General features: G+C 37.3%; 2 protein-coding genes across 4 annotated transcripts in view; one reads left to right on the plus strand and one right to left on the minus strand.

Annotated features, from left to right (window-relative positions):
* Positions 1-6,768: 6,768 nt before the first annotated feature.
* On the plus strand, positions 6,769-14,842 carry LOC115439982 (N-alpha-acetyltransferase 60). The gene is made up of 6 exons (XM_030164087.2): positions 6,769-6,950; positions 8,314-8,419; positions 9,718-9,949; positions 11,644-11,815; positions 12,414-12,626; positions 13,500-14,842. Exons 1-6 carry the CDS (start codon positions 6,934-6,936, stop codon positions 13,552-13,554), a joined length of 795 nt encoding a protein of 264 aa, XP_030019947.1. The 5' UTR covers positions 6,769-6,933; the 3' UTR covers positions 13,555-14,842.
* The window catches only part of LOC115439980 (potassium voltage-gated channel protein Shab), a 47,666-nt gene continuing 39,651 nt past the window's right edge, over positions 14,366-22,380 (minus strand). Inside the window, exons 5-13 of one of the 3 annotated variants that reach the window (XM_030164085.2) lie at positions 19,674-20,520; positions 18,842-18,966; positions 18,420-18,512; positions 17,905-17,982; positions 17,379-17,529; positions 16,417-16,814; positions 16,028-16,100; positions 15,797-15,933; positions 14,366-15,627 (exon numbers count right to left, since the gene is read on the minus strand). In XM_030164085.2, the coding sequence (XP_030019945.2) occupies positions 15,529-15,627; positions 15,797-15,933; positions 16,028-16,100; positions 16,417-16,814; positions 17,379-17,529; positions 17,905-17,982; positions 18,420-18,512; positions 18,842-18,966; positions 19,674-20,520 (2,001 nt within the window). In that variant the 3' untranslated portion in view covers positions 14,366-15,528. Of the gene's footprint in view, positions 15,628-15,796; positions 15,934-16,027; positions 16,101-16,416; positions 16,854-17,378; positions 17,530-17,904; positions 17,983-18,419; positions 18,513-18,841; positions 18,967-19,673; positions 20,521-22,380 lie in introns of all 3 variants that reach the window. The other 2 variants (XM_030164084.2, XM_030164086.2) reach the window with 2 other exon arrangements.

The following is a 22,380-nucleotide window of genomic DNA, read 5'->3' on the forward strand; positions in this document are numbered from 1 at the left end:
ACGGTTAAAGCTACTCAACAATCATGTATGACGGAATTGTTCCTATAAAAAAGGAAAAAAATATATATTTTGAAACAAAGTCCCCCGCCGCATGTGTCTGCCTGTCGGAACGCGATACATTCAAAACTACCCAACGGCTTTTAATAAAATTTAATATGGAGATAGCTTGAGGCCCTGGGTTACTTTTTATACCGGGAATCTCTTTCACGCGGGCGAAGCCGCGATGCAAAAGGCAGTTAAGAATATTTAGACAGATAACCCTAAGGTCAAACAAGGAAGTTTATCTAGTTTTTAAATGCTATACTTTAAGTAGATACCTTATTATAATTTCACGTAATTAATCTATTAATTAATACCACTGCGCATTTGATGGAAGAGATACGGTCCTTACCAGGCGATTTCCGGCCGCGGCCGCCCGCGCTCGCGGCTCGGGTCATGCCACGCCCGCCCCGGCGGCCGACGCACAAAGCCTCCCTTGTTGTTACCCCTATCTTATCATCCTCACATTTTTGCCAATGACATTAATGATGTTAATAAACATATCTGCTAATTATGTAATTATACTACTTCAAGAGAATTTCTACGAAATTATCATCGGTAATGTTTATTATATTTCGCCAGCCTATGATAAGAAAAATGTCATCATGCCTGCGTCCGTTTATTATCAATTCATATGAAATCGCAATTTTGTTGGTTTGTTGATTCCCAAATTGTGACATTCTAATTTAACATGCGCTTGGGATTTGAAAACATAAATTAAATTCCTACGCAAATTTTTTGCTTGTTTTCGCGCCGAAGATATCAATGAAAACTGGTGACAAATTTGTGGTTCTCCGATGTGACAGAGGCAAAAAATGAATAAGTCTGTTGTGAATGTGTAATGGTGCATTCTGATGCTGCAATATTTAAGATTAAGTGCAAATGATGCGCGAGGCGCGTGCTCCGGGCGGCGTCTCGCATTACACACACAATCCGTACACATGGGCTTCGGACGAACGGAATGATACCGTATACTTTGACTGACACGCTTTTTGTGCACCAAACCATAAGATATTAATTACTGGGGCGGAGCAACATGCTCAATTTTACGTGTCGATTTTATTTTTATTGTTTTTGACGGAAATTCTGTTATTTATCACTCATTCAATCTTCAAAACATGTTTTATTTTGAAAAAGTTACAAATGGTTTTTTTTTCAAAGAATATCCAACATGTCTTGTAAACGAATTGTAAGGTTAAAACTTACTAGTACTAAGCTAATAGATAGGACGAATTGGAGCGATCAATTAAAAACACGCAAAATGGATTTTTATATTAGCTTAGCATGTAGAGCTACATTATGTTTTAAATTAAATTATTGCCTAATGCCTAGACGCTTTTCCAACCACGGTGCTGTGTCTTTGTTTTATAAATACATCGAACACTACATTGTACAAAAATATACATTAAAATTGACCGGAACTTCACAAATTTGGGGGGGGGGGGGGTGAAGTCTACCAATCCGCACTAGGCCAGCGTGGTGGACTAAAGCCTAATCCCTCTCAGTAGTAGAGGAGGCCCGTACCCAACAGTGGGACAGTATATAATACAGGGCTGGTATTATTATTATGACAGGTTCTCATAGCATTTTATAAAATCAATGGCTTTCATCGATGATCAAAAAGCAATACTTTAATATTTACGTGACTTAATATAGGAAATTAATTTTTTAATGTTCACAAAATAAAATTAAATGTCTAGAAAATTGCAGAAGATTTGAGAATATTTACTTTAGTGCTCTACATATCTAATTAGGTATAATTTGTTCGTAGAGCATACGGACATAAAGAGACTTTAAAGTTACACAGATAAGTATTTTAATCGCCTTACGATATTCAAGTGTCAGTATCCATGCGAATCTTATTAGGGATCTTGAAATAAAACATTAATTTAAAATTAGATTACACTATGAGATGTACCCAAAACTATCTTTTTAAGAACCAGGGAAGTGCACGTTAATCACCCTTAGGCCCTTATTAATGTAATTTTCCTGATACTGTAACAAACAATTAAAGGTACTTGAACTTCGTTAACCAGTTTTCTCTACAGCTAATAGCACGGCTCTACCATATTACAAACACACACACATCACGCATGTATCCCCGAAGGAATATGTAGAGGCGCAATCAGAGCACCCACTTTTCGCCAAGTGTGTTCCGTTCCATGTTGTGATAGGGGGCGTGTCTATCGCTATATTGGACACAAACTCCAGACTCCGGGCTGATACTGAGCAGAAAAAACCAAATATCACTTTGACCGACCCGGGATTTAAACCCAGGACCGAAGAACGCTGCTGTGCTGCGTATACAGTACAATTACGCCACTGAGGCAGTCTACCATGGTAATAAGAATTATAATAATTATTCGTTATTGCGTTTTCTCTGAAAGTAACACCCTAATAACTTATATGAGGCTGAAAGACATCGATACTTCCATTGAAAATTAGAGCTGTAGTTAAATTGTTGAGTACAGCAGTGTTCACGTGATCAAAGAGTATATAAAAAATGTACAGATACCAATAGTTTCAATAATTTCATTTGAAAATTTGGAAATAACTTACCCTCATTCTTTTTTATAGAAACGTATGACGATATTTATAAATGAAACGTAAATATATTTGCTATGACTGGCTATAAACATTATCTAGCAATATATATTATTTGCCTTACACCGCATTTTATGAGTAGATCGGTAAGATATTTCACAGTGCTGGCCACGTATCAGATTTTACCTAATTTAGAATTAAGGTTGTTTCTGGCGAAGAAAATAAAATGTACTAAGAGATAATACTATAACCGCGCGTTTAATCCATCGATGAATGTTCAAGACAGTTTCAAGTGGGAGCGCGGCAAGCGACAGTCCGTGTGAACCTTCTCTATGTCCAAGATGGAAGATACCAACGAGTAAGCTGATACCGCCGCGTCTGGAGAACATCGCGCACCGACAAATAATCAAATCCAACATTACAATATAAGAACATGATATCTAACAACACGTGTGGAATGACACGATTAACTTACGCACACTGCGGCTGTTTTGCATCACATGCTAGCAAATCCGTATCTTAATAAATCATAAAGGTTCCGCATGAACAAGGAGGTTTCCTTACTTTATAAACCCAGAAATCTAATTTGGCTACTCACCGCAAATTAATGGAAATAAAATTTGCTTCATTTTATTTGAAGTAGGTATTTATAACAGTAAAATAAAAATGTTGAAAAAAGCTTTTAGCAAAATTGAATCATTATGGCCGATGCCCCTATAAGAAAATACAGGAAAATACAATTGTACCGCACCACCTAACACTAAAACTAACACAACTAGGTACTTACTAGATCCGTATTACCTAACACACGGATCACACATAAGTTGTCTTCAGAGATCATCCGGCTATATCCCCAAAAAGGTGGAAAGAGGTGCAATGAATGTATTTGTAGGCTTATTTCAGTTCACGGTAAATCATGTTACTTAATTATCGAAGCACCCCCGCAAATAATTTATTTATAGTAGGTACCTGTGCGTGCGTGTATTTTTATTATTTACCCTAACAATTATCGCCAAACTCTGTACGTAAATTGCAAACTATTTTCAAAAACTGGTTAGATAGTATTTGGATTCGCAAAAAAATTTTATGAAGAATGTTTGAAAATAACGCCATCTTTTGCGGAGTATAATTCAGACACGTATCTTGTTTCTTTTTTGTGCTTTATGGCGACGCAGTTCAACGGCATATTTGATTTATTTTCGTTCTTTACGTTTATCGAACATTTATCTCATATAAATTCTCACACAGAAAGATTGATTAAAATGCTGTAAAAAATCGATAGGTTATAATCCTTTGAATTCGAATAGAAGTAAGGGTTGTGCACAAAACGAGAAAAGAGGCGCAATACGCGCACGTGACGTCATCACTGATTACGATGCGTGTGAAAGAAAGAGATCGAGCGATATCCTCTCTACGCGACCACTCCTTCACATTGCAATATTTGAAATATTAATTATTTACTAAATGAAGCCATTTCTTAATCAATTTTAATACAGTCTTGACAGAAAGGCTTCTTTTTCGTACTATTAACTGTTACATCTAGAATGATGTTCAAAATTAGGTAGTCATAAGAAAATTCCCTATTGTATTTAGTCAATGTTAAAATGTTAAGTTATTATCTTTATTGTTATCTAAGGCTTTACCAATACTAATGCCACTTCACACTCTTTTTAGCTCGAGGAAGTTTTTAACCTGTTGCCATTTAATGGACACTCAAAAAATTAAAATATATAAGTATTAATATGAAAAGTGGACAACTTATAATATGGAATATGGAGGGTAAAGACAATGAGAACCATTTCATGAATGAAAGTGTATCCGTCGAAAAGCATAAATTTATAGTGGCGCCAAGTGGGTAAATTTTGTACTGTATGTTTATGGAAATTCAATAACTTTAGATAATTCATGTTCAGAGCTTGAATCTTCAAATGTCCTCCCGAATATTCTGAAAGCAGTAATAACATAATAATATAATAATAAGAATAATAAAAATTGTCTATGTGGCCCCTCAATGGACGCCACACCCAAAAATGCACGATCCGGATACGATCCAGCCCGAGTCTAATGAACGCTTGTATTCGAAAATTCCCCAATTGAAAAATTGGGGAACTGATTTTATCGCAAGCTAGCAACTAAAACGGTGACACTGTGTCGCCACTATGACGGGTTTGTAGTTCAATTTAAACGATTTTGATACTTACATATTTTTATATCTATACTATTATATAAAGCTGAAGAGTTTGTTTGTTTGTTTGTTTGTTTGTTTGAACGCGCTAATCTCAGGAACTACCAGTCCAAATTGAAAAATTCTTTTTGCGTTGGATAGCCCTTTGTTCGTGGAGTGCTATAGGCTATATATCATCACGCTATATCCAATAGGAGCAGGGCAGTAATGGCTAATCTCAGGAACTACCGGTACAAACTGAAAAATTCTTTTTGTGTTGGATAGCCCTATGTTCGTGGAGTGCTATAGGCTATATATCATCACGCTATGACCAATAGGAGCGGAGCAGTAATGACTAATCTCAGGAACTACCGGTTCGAACTGAAAAAATCTTTTTGTGTTGGATAGCTCTTTATTAGTGTAGTGCTATAGGCTATATATCATCACGCTATGACCAATAGGAGCGGAGCAGTAATGGCTAATATCAGGTAGTTACCGGTTCAAACTGAAAAAAATATTTTTGTGTTGGATAGTTCTTTGTTCGTGGAGTACTATGGGGTATATATCATCACGCTATGACCAATAGGAGCGGAGCAGTAATGACTAATCTCAGGAACTATCAGATCGAACTGAAAAAAATATTTTTGTGTTGGATAGCACTTTGTTCCTGGAGTGCTATAGGCTATATATCATCACGCTATGACTAATAGGAGCGGAGCAGTAATGGCTAATCTCAGGAACTACCGTGTTTGAACTGAAAAAATCTTTTTGTTTTGCATAGCCCTTTGTTCCTGGAGTGCTATAGGGTATATATCATCACGCTATGACCAATCGGAGCGGAGCAGTAATGAAACATGTTGCAAAAACGGGGAAAAATTATTAGTTTTGAGAGCTTCCGTTGCGTGCGCTGCGTAAACGGTTAAAGTTATGCAACAATGATGTATGACGGGATTATTCCTCTTAAAAAGTTCTAAAAAATATATTATAAAACAAAAGTCCCCCGCTGCATCTGTCTGCCTGAACGTGTTAAACTCAAAAACTACCCAACGTATTAAGATGAAATTTGGTATGGAGACAGTTTGAGAGGCTCCCGGGAAACTACTACTTTTATAACGGAAAACTTTAGCTTGAAAAACTTTATAACGCGGGCGGAGCCGCGGGCAAAAGCTAGTTTAACTTATAAAGAAACGAATCTAAAATAGCGCCGCTTATCATATTATCTGGCTTGCACACTAGTGCCATCTATATTCACTCATACGTATACCGTAGACAGAAAAATAGTAAGTCTCGATTTCCTTTCACAATGTCTTGACGCGTTCAGCGTTTTTTGTTACGAATTCGTTGTTATAATTTTCTGTTATTTTGCTATTGTTTCTTGTTTATTGTTGAGTTTTGTTAAGTTGAAAATGAAGAAATGGTAGGAGAGAACCCCTACCATTTGATGATCCTGGTGAAGGACCGTCTCATAAGCCGTATGAATTAGTAAATGTAATATTAATTAATAATTATCATTCTAATGATTGAATGCTAATTAAATATTATTAATTTGAAAAAAAACTTTGAACCTGAAATTTTATATGCTAGCTTTACTATCTGTCAACGTAAGTACAAGACGCCATTTTAGGTTTGTTTCTCAGAGTTTGTTTCTTTAATGCGTTGCGGCCCGATCCAACACTACTCCCTTAATAAAACCGTTTCATTATTATACCGCAATCATAGGTCCAATTCCAATTTATTATGATTGTAAACAAAACAAGGCTTTTAAACGAATTTTATAATGCATGTATGTACTCATACAATTAAATTTATTTTCATACTAGCAATATTGCTACATAATTGCCATGTATTTCTTTTGTCAAATTATTGATGAATTTATCGTTAGCATATTATTGATTTTATGTCGTGCAGTTTGTATTGTCCATAAGAATTAAATGGAAGAGTATGCTAGAATCACTATATATACATACTTGGACCATCGAATAGACAGATGTCAAATTTTCTATCAATTTGACATTTGACAAATGACATTATGAATAATTACTCAAAGGGAAAATGTTATCAGTTTTTGTGTGATGTCGACTGTATATTCAGTTTTCAACTTTCTGGAGCCGGATTTATAGTGTTTGGCAATGATAAAAAGTTTAACGAGACTTGCTCAGTAATCGTATTGATGGCCGAGCTACCGAATGGCTGGCTTCAGTTGGTAAGCGATTATGGTGTTTTCCAATCATGTTGATATATAATTCCCATGTATTCGTTGTGTTTGTGAGCTTCTATTGTCTTCATTGAACTATAATTGGACAAAATTGACCAATTGACTTGTTAATGCACTGAATAAATTGTCGGAGGGCTTTCAAAGAATGAAATATAGAAAAAATATTTTACATTCTGCATATTGCAAAATATATCATTGAAATAAAATAGTGTAAATATATATATATATATTATTATAAAGTTACAAAAATATGTAAATACATTAAATACTGAAAAAAAATATTGTCCTTTACAGTTATTTAAACATTCATTGCTTTTTCTAATAATTTTTTTCCATCTTTTTGTTTCTAGTTTTTTTTACAAAAAATTGCTATTGTTTATGCTTTGATTCACGATTTTTAAATTTTTTCTATAATATTAACAATAAAACACATAATAATATTTTCATTTCCCACAGTGTTTGAGAGAAACCCTAACACATAAAACCAATCCTAAACTAAATCTTATATAAAATTAATAAGATAATTTTTTTAAATGTTGAGATCCTTGATGACCTTACATAAACAGTTTTTTTTTTCAGTTTTTACCTGAGAATTTTAATAATTTTAAAATTGTAATGTAAGTTGCAAAATTTATTAAATGTGTAACCAACAAGTAGAAATACATCAAAAATAATAGAATACATAGAATAATGCACACTAATTAGTATGTCTTGTTAGGTGCTCATAATATGGTGGTTCCATTTTGATTTCCTAAAACAAAAGCTGGCATCGATATGTAGTATCATTCTTCTTTAGATTGTGATAGTCAGATAATTTTTTTAGCATGACTTACAAACATACAGGTGACTCAATGGATGTTAAGTGACCTCCACTGACCATAAACAACTATAATAAATAAAATAACCATGAAATTGTTGCTGACCTTAAAGAATTAATTTAAGGATTAAGGAATGGGGTAGCTGTGATTCTCCAGCAATCTCAGTCACATGAAGAATCAAAACAACAAGCTGTTTTTAAAAAAATGGTTTAGTTTAAATGGGCAGCATCCCACTAAGCACACCTACTCATGCTGTGTACAAATATGTCCAAAATATAGCTCTAATGCTTTTAAAAATACTTTTTTATCATTAATTACATATGTGAGATAATTTAAGGTTTCAAATGTTATATTTAATCTCTTTTTTAATAATTCATTAGCAGTTAGAAATCTTCTGAAAAAATATATTCAATGAAATTTATTACAACATTATTTTTTTGTTGATAAAAACATACATGACTTATGGGTCATGATGTCACAAATATAGAGTATAGACCAAGTACCTTTTAAACAATGTATAATTTTATTTTCAGGTACCTTTCTGAAGGCTTCCAGGTAATCATTGAGAAGTCTAAAGAGGCAAAATGTTCTCTGAAAGATGTTCAACTGCGTTTCTTGTGCCCTGATGACTTGGAAGAGGTATGTAAACATTATTGTGTAGTTTTAACCAAAAGTGTGCAGAAACACTCATGACCGTGTGTTAACAATCATTAATACTTTGTCGAGCTTTAAAAGTGGGGATGAATAGGATTTAAGAAGTAAGCCAAGATCAAGTTAAATTTTGTGAAATAACAGGTTGATGGTTAAATCGAAACTGAATGTATGTATGTTGTTAATAAATGTAGTTATGTTGTTCTTTACTACTTATAAAATATGTACAACCAAATAGACTTGCACAGCGTACACTGATCTATAATATTATAATTTAGCAGTAGTGATGGGCCTTTTTGTAGAATCTAATTATCATTAGAGCAGTTTGCAGAGCACATTCATGCATATTACTACCTATATGTTATGTCGGGTCCTCTTTCATTTCACCTGTCTTCACAATTCACAAGTCAATTTCACCTGTCTCCGCTGTTGTTGAGCGTGTGAAATAATAAGTAGACTTCTCTTTTAAATAATTTGTATAATAATAATCAGACCATTTGAAATTTTCTTAAAATCGGAATGTTTATTCTTAATTGATTGGATTTAAAATCTTTTGTGCTAGTATGATTAGTTTTTATTATTCCAACTGGCCGTATATTAGTTCTCCACAATAGCAGGTTGGTGCAAAACACGTATGCATGTTCGCATTTGATTTCGCTTAGGTTTTAGGACCAATTGCTTGCCGAACGTGAACCGCCTGGGAAATCTATTCCTGGGCAATTCGTCTAAATCCAGAATTGTCGTATTTTTGGACCTCCAGTCGATATACGCCAGTAGCACAAACAGGGGATAAAATTGTAACGGTATGGTTAGTGTTGTACCACGAAGTAACAACATAAACAAAGTAACCTTTTTCTCTGTAGTCCTGCATATTGGGCACAGGTAAAGATATATTTTCAATAAATATTTACCATTGCCTAACCTTGTTAAAGCATCTCAGATAAGAAGCAGATCCTCAATAAATAATGCCCTGGTTTGTTATTGTTAGTCCATTAAAATAAATTGACTCGAGACAAATTCCGTACACTGACTATTTTTACTTAGAACATTATAATTCTGAAAGTGTATTTGATTCCGTTAAACTTTATAATTGCACGATGAATACAGAATGCGAAAATTAAGGATAACTTAAATAAATACAATACGTTCTGCGCAACGTTTTTCCCCTATTACAATGAAATAATTTAATTTGAATGACTCAATGCAGTCGTTGTGGATATTAAAATGACTCGACCTTCAGTGCTGCGAATCAAGCCACGTCTAATATTGCCTATGTTTTATTGCAGGTGAGATCCCTTTGCAGAGACTGGTTCCCTATAGAATATCCCCAGTCGTGGTATGAAGATATCACGTCGTCGGAGAGGTTCTTTGCACTGGCGGCCGTTTACAAAACACAGATCATAGGACTCATTGTAGCGGAAATCAAACCATATCTTAAATTAAATACGGAAGACCGAGGTATATTGTCAAGATGGTTCGCATCAAAGGACACACTTGTTGCTTACATACTCTCGTTAGGTAAGACTTTAAAACTATACATTTGCGTAAATAAATTAATCAATTTAATGTAAAATTTACCTACTAAATCAATATTTAAACAAGTTTCGTGTTTTGCTTTAATCGTTAGTTTTATCGTAATGTGTAATTGCTATAGTTTATTGATCTGTGTACTCAATGACGCAATACTTGAAAAGGTTATCCAAAACTGGGGTTTGTTTACGGCTCCGCCTTAGAGAATATTTTTTTCCAATATAAAAAGACGACTGTAGACTATTTTGAAACAATAAGTGGCCTTCATATGCATTTGCTTCTAACAACACATCAACACACACCATCCCAATATCAGGTTTGGTATAGGTAAGCTCCACGATCACCCTAAAAATGTTGCTCACCCTAGAAAAAGACAAGAGCTTACAGAATCGTCCAGCTGTGTGGGACTTTCGTAGAAATCGGATTTTTTTCCGCCAGCTATACTGCACCCCAACCTTTGAGAAAACTATTAGCCAATGGGTAGTGTACTCAAGTTGTTTGCCGGGTATTATAGGATGAGTAATTGGTAGAATAGTTGGATAAACTTAATAAATAATCGCAGCGTGGCGGAGTTAGTCATCGCGTGTGGTATGTAAGTGTTGAACAAAAGTGGGTTGTGCACAGAGAATGAAATGAACTAAGTTTATTGACCATGTAGGCTATTATGACATAAGTAAAGCTAATCACCTATTCATATAATATAAAATACATATATTAATACTTAAAATTTGACAGCGATCGTTTTTAAAGAAAAGTGGCACAGAAGTGGCAGAGGGCGGGTGAACTCGCTAACTTCGATTAGGCCCTAAAAATAGCTCTATACTTTTGACACCTTATCGTGCAAATCATCGTGCCACTCTACCATGTATGATACAGATGATCATATGCCGCAGGAAATGAGTAGCGATTATACATATTAATTTTATTTAAATAATTTATTAAGTAGGAGCGAGACTACTTTTTTGGTTAAAGAAAGATTTACTTGTAATTACAAAGTTAGATGAGTTTTGTCTAATCTTCTACTGCAGATGACATAGTAGCCCAAATAAGTGTGACGCGTCCCGTGATCTGCCTGTATATAGCATATATTAGACGGCATAAACGGCGAAGAATAAATATATCTTGTCAGTCAACACTATCTGCTCCCCACTCCACTTACCATCAGGTACATTAAATGGGTCACTTCGCCGTGTATCTATAAAAAAAAGATACTCAAATCAATGCGTTTTATGCGAATTACAGTAATGTGCTAATTGGTCACAAGCATTGAGTAACTTCATTACACGGTATAATTCGCTTCTCACCTTCCTTCGAGGCCAAAACAGTTCGTATTTTACTCACACGAATTTGCAAGAAGGCCGATAACTCGTATACTCGGGTTTCCAAAAATACTTATTATCTGGTAATAATAGTTTGTTATAAGCCACTCCATTATGTAAACCGCCCATGTGCTTAACTGAGTCAAATTTATATAACTGGTATAGCAATTGTAATTTATAGTCAGGTATTTAAAAAAATAATTTAATGATAAGTTATATTAGGAGTTTTTGCTCAATATCAGTCCGGCGTCTGGAATAGTTCCTTACATACCTCTTCTTACCGTTGAAAAGCAGAAAACCCTGATACTATGAATGCTATATTGTGTATGTATGTGCGTATAAGAGGCGGTGTGATGTGCGCAGGAGTGGTCCGGTCGTACCGGCGGTCGGGCGTGGCGACGCTGCTGCTGGACGTATTGATCAGCCACCTGTCGGGCGCCGTGCCGCAGCCGCCGCACGAGCACCGCGTCAAGGCCATATTCCTCCACGTACTCACCACCAACACAGAAGCTATACTTTTTTATGAGCACAGAAGGTAATCGGGTTAAAACAAAACACCAATTCGTTCAACAATCTTTTCATTTTGCAATTTTGAGCAATGATAAATAATATGAATCTTAAGTTGCGTCATCATAATATATTTATTATTCCATAGCAACATATCATTGGTGATGATAAAATTGTCTATCACAATACAATCTTATATATCTATTCGCTATCACACTACTGTACTATATTTTTTAAACGTCAACAATTTAATCATTAATTCATAACTTCTAACAATAATATGTTGGGGACCGTTGGCTCTTATTCCATTTACTTCAAAAGGCAGTGATGTTTCTACAAGCATCGCTCAAGCGGTCACATACATGAAATCAACAAAAAATGTAGTCCGCTCAGCGGAAAGCGGAATAATCTACAAATACCTGAAAATGGGTCAAGTAATAAAATTCGTCATTTATTCAAGCCGTCTAGATATAACATGTCTATATTATATTCGGCCTATATGCGTGTACGTTAACGGCGCCACGTCACCTAAAGATATCGGCTATCTACACTATCGCTCAATTTTTGTCCCACTTTACGGATGCGGCCCCTCCCTAACCGAGTCACGGCGTGACGTTGGTGCGCAGGTTCCGGCTGCACTCGTTCCTGCCGTACTACTACTCGATCAAGGGCCGGTGCAAGGACGGGTTCACGTACGTGTACTACGTGAACGGCGGGCACGCGCCGTGGACGCTGTACGACTACGTGAAGTGCGCGGCGCGCGCGGCGTGGCGCGGCGGCGGCCTCTACCCCTGGCTCTGGCGCAAGCTGCGCGCCGCGCTCGCCCGCGCCTGGCACAGGTAGTGGCACACACGCACACACACACACACACCACCAGGACTCCCGACTGACTTCATTAAATACTCTTTAATATCAAACGAATGATCTGTATCGATACGATCTTACTTTATGAGTGGTCTAATCGGTTATCGTATTTATTGACTAATGGTATAAATTGAAAGCGAACGAAGCCAATTTTGTTTAACTCGAACGTGTTTAAGATAGTGGTTGAACAAAGACTATATAGTTGTTAATTAAATAAGTAGCGAGTGTTGCCTTGCAGTGCCAGTGTGTAACTAATGTCGTGTATATGTTTGTAATAGTATTCCTTCGCCTCTCATCTGTGCCGTCGACGGACTGTAACTTCAGCTAAATAACTTCACTATCATAACATATCTTCGTTTGTGGAGTAAGAGATCTGTGGTGCGCTTGTGTTCTAGTTGTATGGTTGTCAGCTGGTCGGTTTGTTGTAAATAGCTTTATTATTTTCTGCAATTGTGTATTGAACTTAAATTGTATTAAGTGCTTGCAAATATGTATACAAGATGTTGCAAAAGGGCGGTATTAATAATAATTAAATTGTTACCTACTAGTAAGCAGTAAAATGATAACTGCACAGTATTTTTATCAATAATACAGTATTGTAACACTCACATAATGTAATAAAGTGTATACCCATACCTACACGTTACAATTTTTTTTAAATTTACCAACAGTTTCTGAGTTTTAAATTAATATTTAAAAACAAATATGTAAAGTTCAATTTAAAATTTTATCTATAAACCTTAGTTACCAATAACCGTCACTGCAAATACACGGAAAATATAATTGATACCGCCTTTGTGTAACACTCTGTAGGTAATATTTATATTAAATGAGATATATTTTCACAGTTTCACTTCGTCTTCACAATCCACAAAACTTAGAGGTGCAGTGTTTAAGCAGTAACTGAGCGCGTGAAAGATATATTATTAATATAATTATAAGAAACTGTTCAAGGTACTCTATTAATTTTGTTTTCAATATATGTAAGCTAAATTGACACAAACGATATTTGTAATAGCTAATGATTTAACACTTTATCCGTGCGGCCATGCGGTGCGCGATCTTTTCAAACGTTCAATCTCGGCCCGACACTAAATTGTCTCAAATATGCTATTAAAATATTTGCCATATATGTCATATTGTTTTTATACGACGAAATAGCATGCTGATTCATAATTCACACCTGCAAACAATTCTTGGAAATATATGTGTAAACATATATTTCCATGCCGCATAAAGTATATTTTTCAATACTCTATGTTTTAGAAACGATCTATTGCCGGGCGATGAGTGTGCGTCAAATTTTGGTGAATATTTAAGGCTATTAATTTGTTCACGATTTTTTAAGTAAAATATAATAATTCTTCGCCAATATTCTTGAATAACGTACTAACAAATTATGTTATTTTTAGCAAGTTGCGCTATAAAAAGAAATCAATTTGTGTTTGATGAAATAATAAAAATAATAAGTACAGATGTCCACTGCATAGAGTGTTAAAGTTCTATTACAAAAATAAAAAAAAATGTACAGATAACGATTAAAATAACAATAATTGTGTCAACTTGGCTAAAGAGGAAAAAATTTACAAAATTATTTTGTGATATTTTTTACACTGAAAGCTTTAAATTATTACACGATATAATTATTTGTGATTTATGTGAACAATTGACACATGTTTTGCACGTAGTATATGATTCAGAATAGTTGTGTTCGTTTTCATAGAGATGACAATGTATAAAGGCATTGAGAGTGCGGTCAGTACTCGGCCCTCGGTGAGGGCTGAGGAGTGTCGGCGCAGGAGTGCCGTGTCGCGTGCCATGTAACATGTTCAACTGCCAACAATATGCAAGTGAGGTGCCTGAGTGTTCACTATAAGAAATTATTTATCATTAAAGAATTATATTTTGTCGAAACGTCTGAAATACGAGAATAATTGTAGTGTGTAAAAATAATCTCTTTTAGACGTGTACATTTTTGGTACTGTGGCAGATGTAAATTATTTCTACATTGAACCAGTGTTCGTAGTCGTAATTATTACTCATTGCAAACCAAAGTATTGTCTTCATTTTGTTTTTAACTTGCACGAATCATTTTATGTAACAAATATTTTATTTAAGATTTAAGTATTATATTATGTTAATGTGACAGTGAGTATTATGTTAGACCTTTATTAAATTATTTGTATTCCAACAGTGATTGTCATTTTTTGACGTTGCGTGTTGCAGCATGGTGCAATGTTGCGAGTTGCGAGTGTGTGTTGCACACACCTGTATGTTAAACTGTTACATCGTCCCTTTTCTTCACGAGCACGTTCCTAATGTTAATGTGAATTTTATGTTATATTTCTACACTTTTAATACTTATAATGGAAAATATATTAGCTTCCAAATAAATATTATTGTTGACTAATAACACGTGTTGATAATTTCAGCCGTCGCATACTTTCTAAACATTTAATTTAAATATTACAACATCTTCTTATGCTTCCAAACAATTGGGTATTAAAAATAGATTTTTTAACAATTTCAGAAAATGTTTAATTTTAATAATTGCTTCATTTTCATCTACTACGCTGTACAAACTATGACCCTTACATTACAATTAGCAATTAATAATTGCACGTAAAAAACTTAACAAATAGGTATCTTCAACTTTTCGATTGGAATGAACGATTATTACTCAATAAGTAATAATATATTTTTACAATATTTATAACTCTACGAAATGAAAATCTATTCAACAAGCAGTCACAATCGCCCAATGATATGTTAAATTATCTGAATATATTTTATAAATGTTATTGCGGTGTAGGGTTTAGTCGCTGGTGTGGCGAGTGAGCCAGTCGTGAGTGGCAAGTCCAGCAGCTGGCGCTCCGCTTACGTCACGATGTCGTCCCGCTCCGACGCGCCGCCCTTGTGGTTCTGTCCCTTAAAGTCTTTCAGTCGAATTGGCGACGACTCGCTGCCGGAGTCACCCTAGAAATATACGTTGTCAAATATTTACCACAAACTCGAAATTGTCTTGTTCAAAATTTTACAGAGTGTTAATTAAAAACAATCAAAGATAGAATTTAAAATTTTCTACAAAGAAGTGAAGAAGAGCTATCGTTAAAAAACAAGTTTGTGTAAATAAATATGTACTGACATTTGGGCCGATGGACGTAGTTTCCTGCAGAAGAAGCTCGCTGTCCGTTCCTCGTGACTCCTTGTTCTTGAGGATGGAGCGCGAGCGAGAGTCGCCGTCCAGCGGCCATCCGCCGCCACGCTTATTGCCATTTTTACCTGCAATTATTAAGCACTCATTGAGCGTTATTGATTTGTCAGAGGTTTGTAAATAAAAATATCGTCACATCTAAGTTTTAAAATTGCGACAAACCAAATAGGATATGATGATTAATGATCCTCGTCGCTATCCCTCTCGGCGGTCTCCTCTCTTCCTCTGACCAATCCTGTTGAAAAAGCACAGATTAACACAACTAAGAGTGAAAACTGAATGATTGAGGACAGCATCAGGTAGAGAAACAACACGAACACATGCATAACACATTTAGAACCCAAACTATAAATATTACAGAACTACATCGTGCAGACACATCGCTTTCACAGGTATCAAAATGCGGACAGTCGGACAGTCACGGGAGTATGGAATAATTCTGTTCAACCATACCAATAATCTATATCGTAATAAATGATTATTGCCGAATCGGAGATAAGATGGCCCGGACGTCAGTTTAGTCGGGTTAGTCGCAGAGTGCGCGGCCTTACCTGCTGAAAGCGCGCCTTCCTGTGCTTGGGCTTGGCGTCTTCGGTCTGCGCCAGCGACGCGAGCGCGGCGGCCGCGTCATCGAGTGGCTGCGGCAGCGACGTGCGCGACGCGTCCAGCGCGCCCGCGCCCGCGCCCGTGCCCGAGCCCGCGCCTGCGCACGAGCCCGAGCACACGCCGCCGCGCAAGCTGGCGCGCGAGCCGCGGGACCCTCGCGGCGACCCCTCGCCCTGCGAACCTTTCGCACACAACACGCTCCCATCCCCGGAGGCGCTCCTGCGCACTCCGTTAAACTCTGCCGACACCCCCTCCCCACCGGCACCCGCGCCGCCACCGCCGTTACCGTCCAGAGGATTCACATACAAGTTTGACGAGTCGTTCTCGCATGCGATGTCGCCCTCTGAAGGAAAAGGGTGCGTAAGGCATGATGCAAATGTATCTGTAACGTAAGACATAAGACGCACATGGAGCCGGGCGAGACCCACGCTTGCACAACTTGCGAGGCACGCGGGAGACTCGGCCGGGGAGAGTTCGATCGCACGATACGTACGGTGCGTGCCCAGACAATGACAGATCGGACAGCGTGAACATGACCAGTGTTGTGATTTGAAAATGAAAACATTAACTATATTACTAAAATATTTCAAAAAACAATCAGAGATTTATCTACAGGACCGGTTATGTGAAAAAATATTAGCACAAAATTTATTTATTGACTACATGTAAAAAAAAAACATAAAATACGAACATTTGTAAACAACAAAAGTAATTTACCCTTCAATAATACGTAAGGTTTAGATCTATTTCTGGTTTCATCAAGAAATAGTAAATTCATTGTAACAAATTCGACCGGTGTGTCGCCTTTACTGAACGAACTAGGCGAACACATTGTCATGTATCTAGATAATGTTTAATACATTGTTTACATTTGCTCAGTAACATGTAAGTAATAATGTCTGCCCACCTGGACTGTCCAAGCTGTTGGGAGTGGCCTCGGGCAAGGCCTTCGGCGCAGGGTGTCGCTGCAGGCACGCCAGCTCCACGCACACCGGCTGTCGCAGGTCCGACGTGGACATCGGCATCAGCTGTTCCGCGTCTATGAACTCCTTGTAGCCCTACACAACAACAATCTTTGTATCAAATCCATCCATAAAAAATCTTAGGTGCTTAATATCAACTAAAAGTGCGATTTCATTTATATTATATAAAATTGAGGATAAATTACAAAAAAAGGAATAAAAGGTATACTCGTTTCCATATACGAAACCGCTAGAAAACAAAAAATGGTTAATGTTTGTTGTCACTGCATATTGGGTGCAAGTTATATATTGTGATACTTACATAGTAAATTAGTCACAAAAATGTATACTTACATAATGCTTGGAAAGATAAGTAAATTATATTTAATCTACAAAGAAAATTATAAATGAAGTAATTAATAACGGTTAACTATTGTCTACCATGACATTCGGGTTTAGTAGCTTTAGTACCTTGAACGTGCAAAAACAACATTCAAACTCAGAAGGCAGCTGATCCAAGTCAAGCTGTTTGTCAGCCATCTTCTTTTCCTAGAAAAAGAGAAATTATTAGTGGTTATATCGATAATTCTATGAATGCGCCTATGTAACCAAGGCCGTATTCAAGCGGACTGTCTGAGACGATATTATAAAATTTCCACAACAAAAAAATTTACTATTTTTTTACTTTGATACAATTGATAATATTTTTTATTTGTTACTGCAAGAGATCAGCTTAGGGCTCGACAATATTAAATACGGCCTTGTATCCCATACTGTTAGATCAAACAAATTAACGACACTAGCAAAACTAATCGTTCCTCTACTATTCCAGAAAGTAAAATATTAAATAGATCCTCACATTGCCAATGAATAAAAAAAAATCTTAGCACAATTTTGTTTTCATTCCACACATTCAATGTTCACAGCAATTGATTGTCGTTTAAACGATTGTTAGTACTAGTGCAATAATGTCGAAGATGTCTTACTGGTGTGGGCTCGGGATTTAAGAGTAAGCGTTTTTCTGGCGAGCCGAGACCTTCGTTGGAATACCGCCGCTCTTTCTTAGGACTGCTCTGAAACTGCGACCCAAAATATTAGGTCAATCGTCGAAATATTATATGTACTATAATAGTATTATTTAAAAATGCATCCCAGTAATACATTTAAATTTTATCTTATGAGCCCATAGGCGTATTATTACTATAATTTTTTAATGCAATTTTTGGAGGAACGCAACTAAATAGTAATTATTTATATTGTAGAGCACAACTTTTAAATTATCCATGTAAAATAAAAATAATTTTCTGCTATAATTACGGGTGTATGGATTAACTAAATGTTACAGTTGTAAGCAACCACGATCGTGATGAAGGATGCACCGAAAGTATAAGCAAAGCGTATAATTTACCTGGCTAGGGTCAGTGTTCTGGGGCTGCTTGTTAGTCATGGCATGCTCGTACTGTTTGTAGCAGCCTGTCGTTGCGGGAGCCTCGCCCTCAAGGCTAGTGGCGTCTGCCTGCGACAAGTTGTGTCCTGAAGACACACACCATCGTAAGTAGCGGCGTTTTCCACAACTTCTTTTGAGTGATATCGAACAACCGAATTGTTTGTGTCAACGAAGTAAGTAACATTGAAGAATGACTATAAGTAATAGCGTGAACAACACAACACACATACGAGTACAACATGAATAGTCTATGAGATCCAGCGTCCTCCGGAAACACACATCGAATAGTCCTCAGAAGAGATTTGTTAGTTCTAGGAAGCGTTAGGCTTACGTTGACAACGTAATAGACCTTATATTATAGTGTCTTCGCCGCACATCGCAAGCTACACGCGACGCGACCCCGACCCCGAGTTACTGTTTATAAAATAAGGGGTCGAGTGTGACGACTGTGCGATAGTAGCAAGTAGCTCATCTGGTGTCGTCTCTCGCCTCAATGAGGACGCATTTGTCACCTGAAGACAAGGAATAAAACACTCTGAGTGCGCCTCGTCACGTCGAACGGGTGAAGATAGCTGTAGCTGCGATGTTACGTGAACTCATTTTGAATTTGGAGATGTCTCGAGTCCGGGGAGCAACACGTCTCGATCAACATGCATTCATTCGACATTCACTGCATTCAATAACACCAAAGCGTCTAAAGCTTGAAGGCATGCGCGCAGTGTCATAGTACAAACGAAGGCGTAAGACATGACATGGACAAGCGGCAAAAGCAAATGACAATTGAAGTACTGACCTGTATCGACAATGACATCGATGAGGTCCATGCTCTTAGCGAAGGCGTCGCGCAAGTTTATGTGATGGAAGGAAACGATGGAGCCCTCGCGCTTGGCGCGCTCGAGCGCCTCCCGCCGCTTAAGCGCCTTTTCGCGCCTCATCTGATTCTTGTAAAACTCGGCGAAATTGTTGACGATAATGGGGATGGGTAACGCAATTACCAGCACGCCGCAGATACAGCAAACTGAGCCGATGACCTTGCCCAACGGGGTCGTGGGGTAAATGTCACCGTATCCGACTGTGGTCATAGTGATGCCGGCCCACCAGAATGTCTCCGGAATAGAAATAAACTTAGTGCCCGGCTCTTCTTTCTCGGCAAAGTAGGCCAACGAGGAGAATATAAGCACTCCCATGGCAAGAAACAACATGAGCAATCCGAGCTCCTTGTATGAGTTTCTAAGTGTGAAGCCGAGCGATTGCAGCCCAGTCGAATGTCGCGCGAGTTTGAGAATGCGCAATATTCGCATTATACGAAAAATTTGAACGACACGGCGGACATCTTGAAACTGATCTGTTGCGTTCTTATTGGTTTCGAGCAGAAAAAGAGATACAAAATATGGCAGTATAGCCAACAGGTCTATTACGTTGAGTCCACCTTTGAAGAACTTCCACTTATCCGGGGAGGCACTAAACCGCAGCACGTACTCGAGCGTGAACCACGTGATGCACACCGCCTCGACCATGGCAAGCTGCGGGTTGTCCATGGGCGCGCCCTTCTCGTCGGGCACTTGCATCTGGGGTATCGTGTTCAGAGTGAGCCCTATCGTGGACAGCACGATGAAGAGGATCGATATCACCGCGATCACCTGCAAGCATGCACCATTCAGCGACTGGACGGTCCTGTCGGCACGCGTCTCGCCACGTCTACGCTGACGCCGCCGTCGCGTCGTGCGTGCCATATTATTATAATGCTATTTGCCACTTCCCAACTAAGTATATGTAACATGTGTAAAGTATTATATGCATGTGTCTGTACAGGATTTGTTTCACATGTTTGTACAACAATAAGCCGCAGACGTAACTTTATATTATAATATGTTAAACATATTTACAGATAAGTAAACAGTGAAAGCCAATAACTTAAGTAAAAAGACTTAGCAATAGGTACGAGTATAGCTAAAATTTCGGTGTAGAAATAACATCTATACGTGTGTACATGTCAGTAGTGTTGTGTAGTAGTGGTGTATATAGATAAAATATATGTAATTACGTACTTTAATTAAGTATAATATGTAGTAAGTAAGTATATCGGTGAACGGACGTGCGTTAAGTATATATCAATGAAAAGATCAATAGAGCGAAGCAAACGCGCGTCCGTCCATCACCCGCGTCGTACAGTTAGTCGGATCAGTACCACGAAGCGTAAGCATCGGTAGATCAAATGCCGGAACGACATATCGGGCGGACAGGGCGGAAAGTGTGGACGAAGGAGTAGGGGAAAAGGTTCGATAAAGGTGGGGTGTTGATGCCGGCGAGACGACGCTCAGCCGTGGTGGGAAGCGGCGCGGGAGCGACGCGGCGCGCCGCTCGCAGCACGCATTCGCAGAGTCGCGCGGAGCGTCGCGTCGTCCCGTGCCGCTACGCACGCCGACCGCACAGCGTCGCCGAGCGGCGGCTGGCTACATCGCGTAAGCCCATCCCATCTTAGCAATCTCACGACAACAATTAAGCTTTGTTTTGTTTTAAATTCTCCTTTTCGAGAATGATCGTCGCGGCTGTGAACATTTATAAAAATTAATTGTAAATTTAAGCAAACTATTATCGTCACGCATTGTCATATAGCGAAAAAAAACAGAACGTGACATTTACGTGAAATCGAAGTTAAATATAACCAAGAAAATAGATATTAAAGCTAATAGTAAAAGCAGAGTTATTTATATTATAATATTATTGTTTTTTTTTTCACATAGACGTAATGCTCAGGTAACAACTTTTAGGTAACAACCAATGTATATTACAAACTTCATTTCAATTGAATCCAAGGTAACTTGCTTATTTTTACATATACCATAATATACGACTTGGCATATATATTCTGCAATGACAGCGAATATTGTTGAGCAATAGTAAGTAAATTGTAGTTTACTTTATTAATTGAATAAATAGTGAACGGATTAATCAATATGGAAAAATTCTTAATGCAACGAACAACGACAGCTATGTCCAGCGAAAAATCAAAAACTAAGTTACTCCCTTAAACTGTGCTTATTCCTATTATATATTGTAGACGAAGAAGTATAAATAAAACATATGCAAATATATAAAAAGAAAAAATAAATAAAAAACAACAACATTAAGTATAAATGGAAGAAAAACCAAACGATAGAACGTTCATAATATCATACTTACACAATAATATTAGTAGCACCACCGCTGTTGTCGAAAAACGAATATCACAAAAATATATTACAAAACAGACAGTCACTATTAATAGCCCTAAATAGTTTTTACGATGCTCCACATGTACATAACATACTATTCGACAAAAGCGATCACGTGTATACTGTAAATCACAATAATGTACCAAAAGTACTGCTTCCGAACACAACACCACATGCCATAACACAACAAACGGACAGACAACATCAAAGAAGAATACAATGATAGATGTTATTCATGCACCACATACTCTATTAGATAGTTAATTATACAGTTCATAATGTGCA

The sequence above is a fragment of the Manduca sexta genome, chromosome 15 (assembly GCF_014839805.1).
Source record: "Manduca sexta isolate Smith_Timp_Sample1 chromosome 15, JHU_Msex_v1.0, whole genome shotgun sequence".
Taxonomy (NCBI): Eukaryota; Metazoa; Arthropoda; class Insecta; order Lepidoptera; family Sphingidae; genus Manduca; species Manduca sexta.

Coding starts and splice junctions, on each gene's coding strand:
- LOC115439982 (XM_030164087.2), top strand. Junction 8,420..9,717: donor GCCCTGATGACTTGGAAGAG/GTATGTAAACAT, acceptor GTTTTATTGCAG/GTGAGATCCCTTTGCAGAGA. Junction 11,816..12,413: donor CTTTTTTATGAGCACAGAAG/GTAATCGGGTTA, acceptor GTTGGTGCGCAG/GTTCCGGCTGCACTCGTTCC.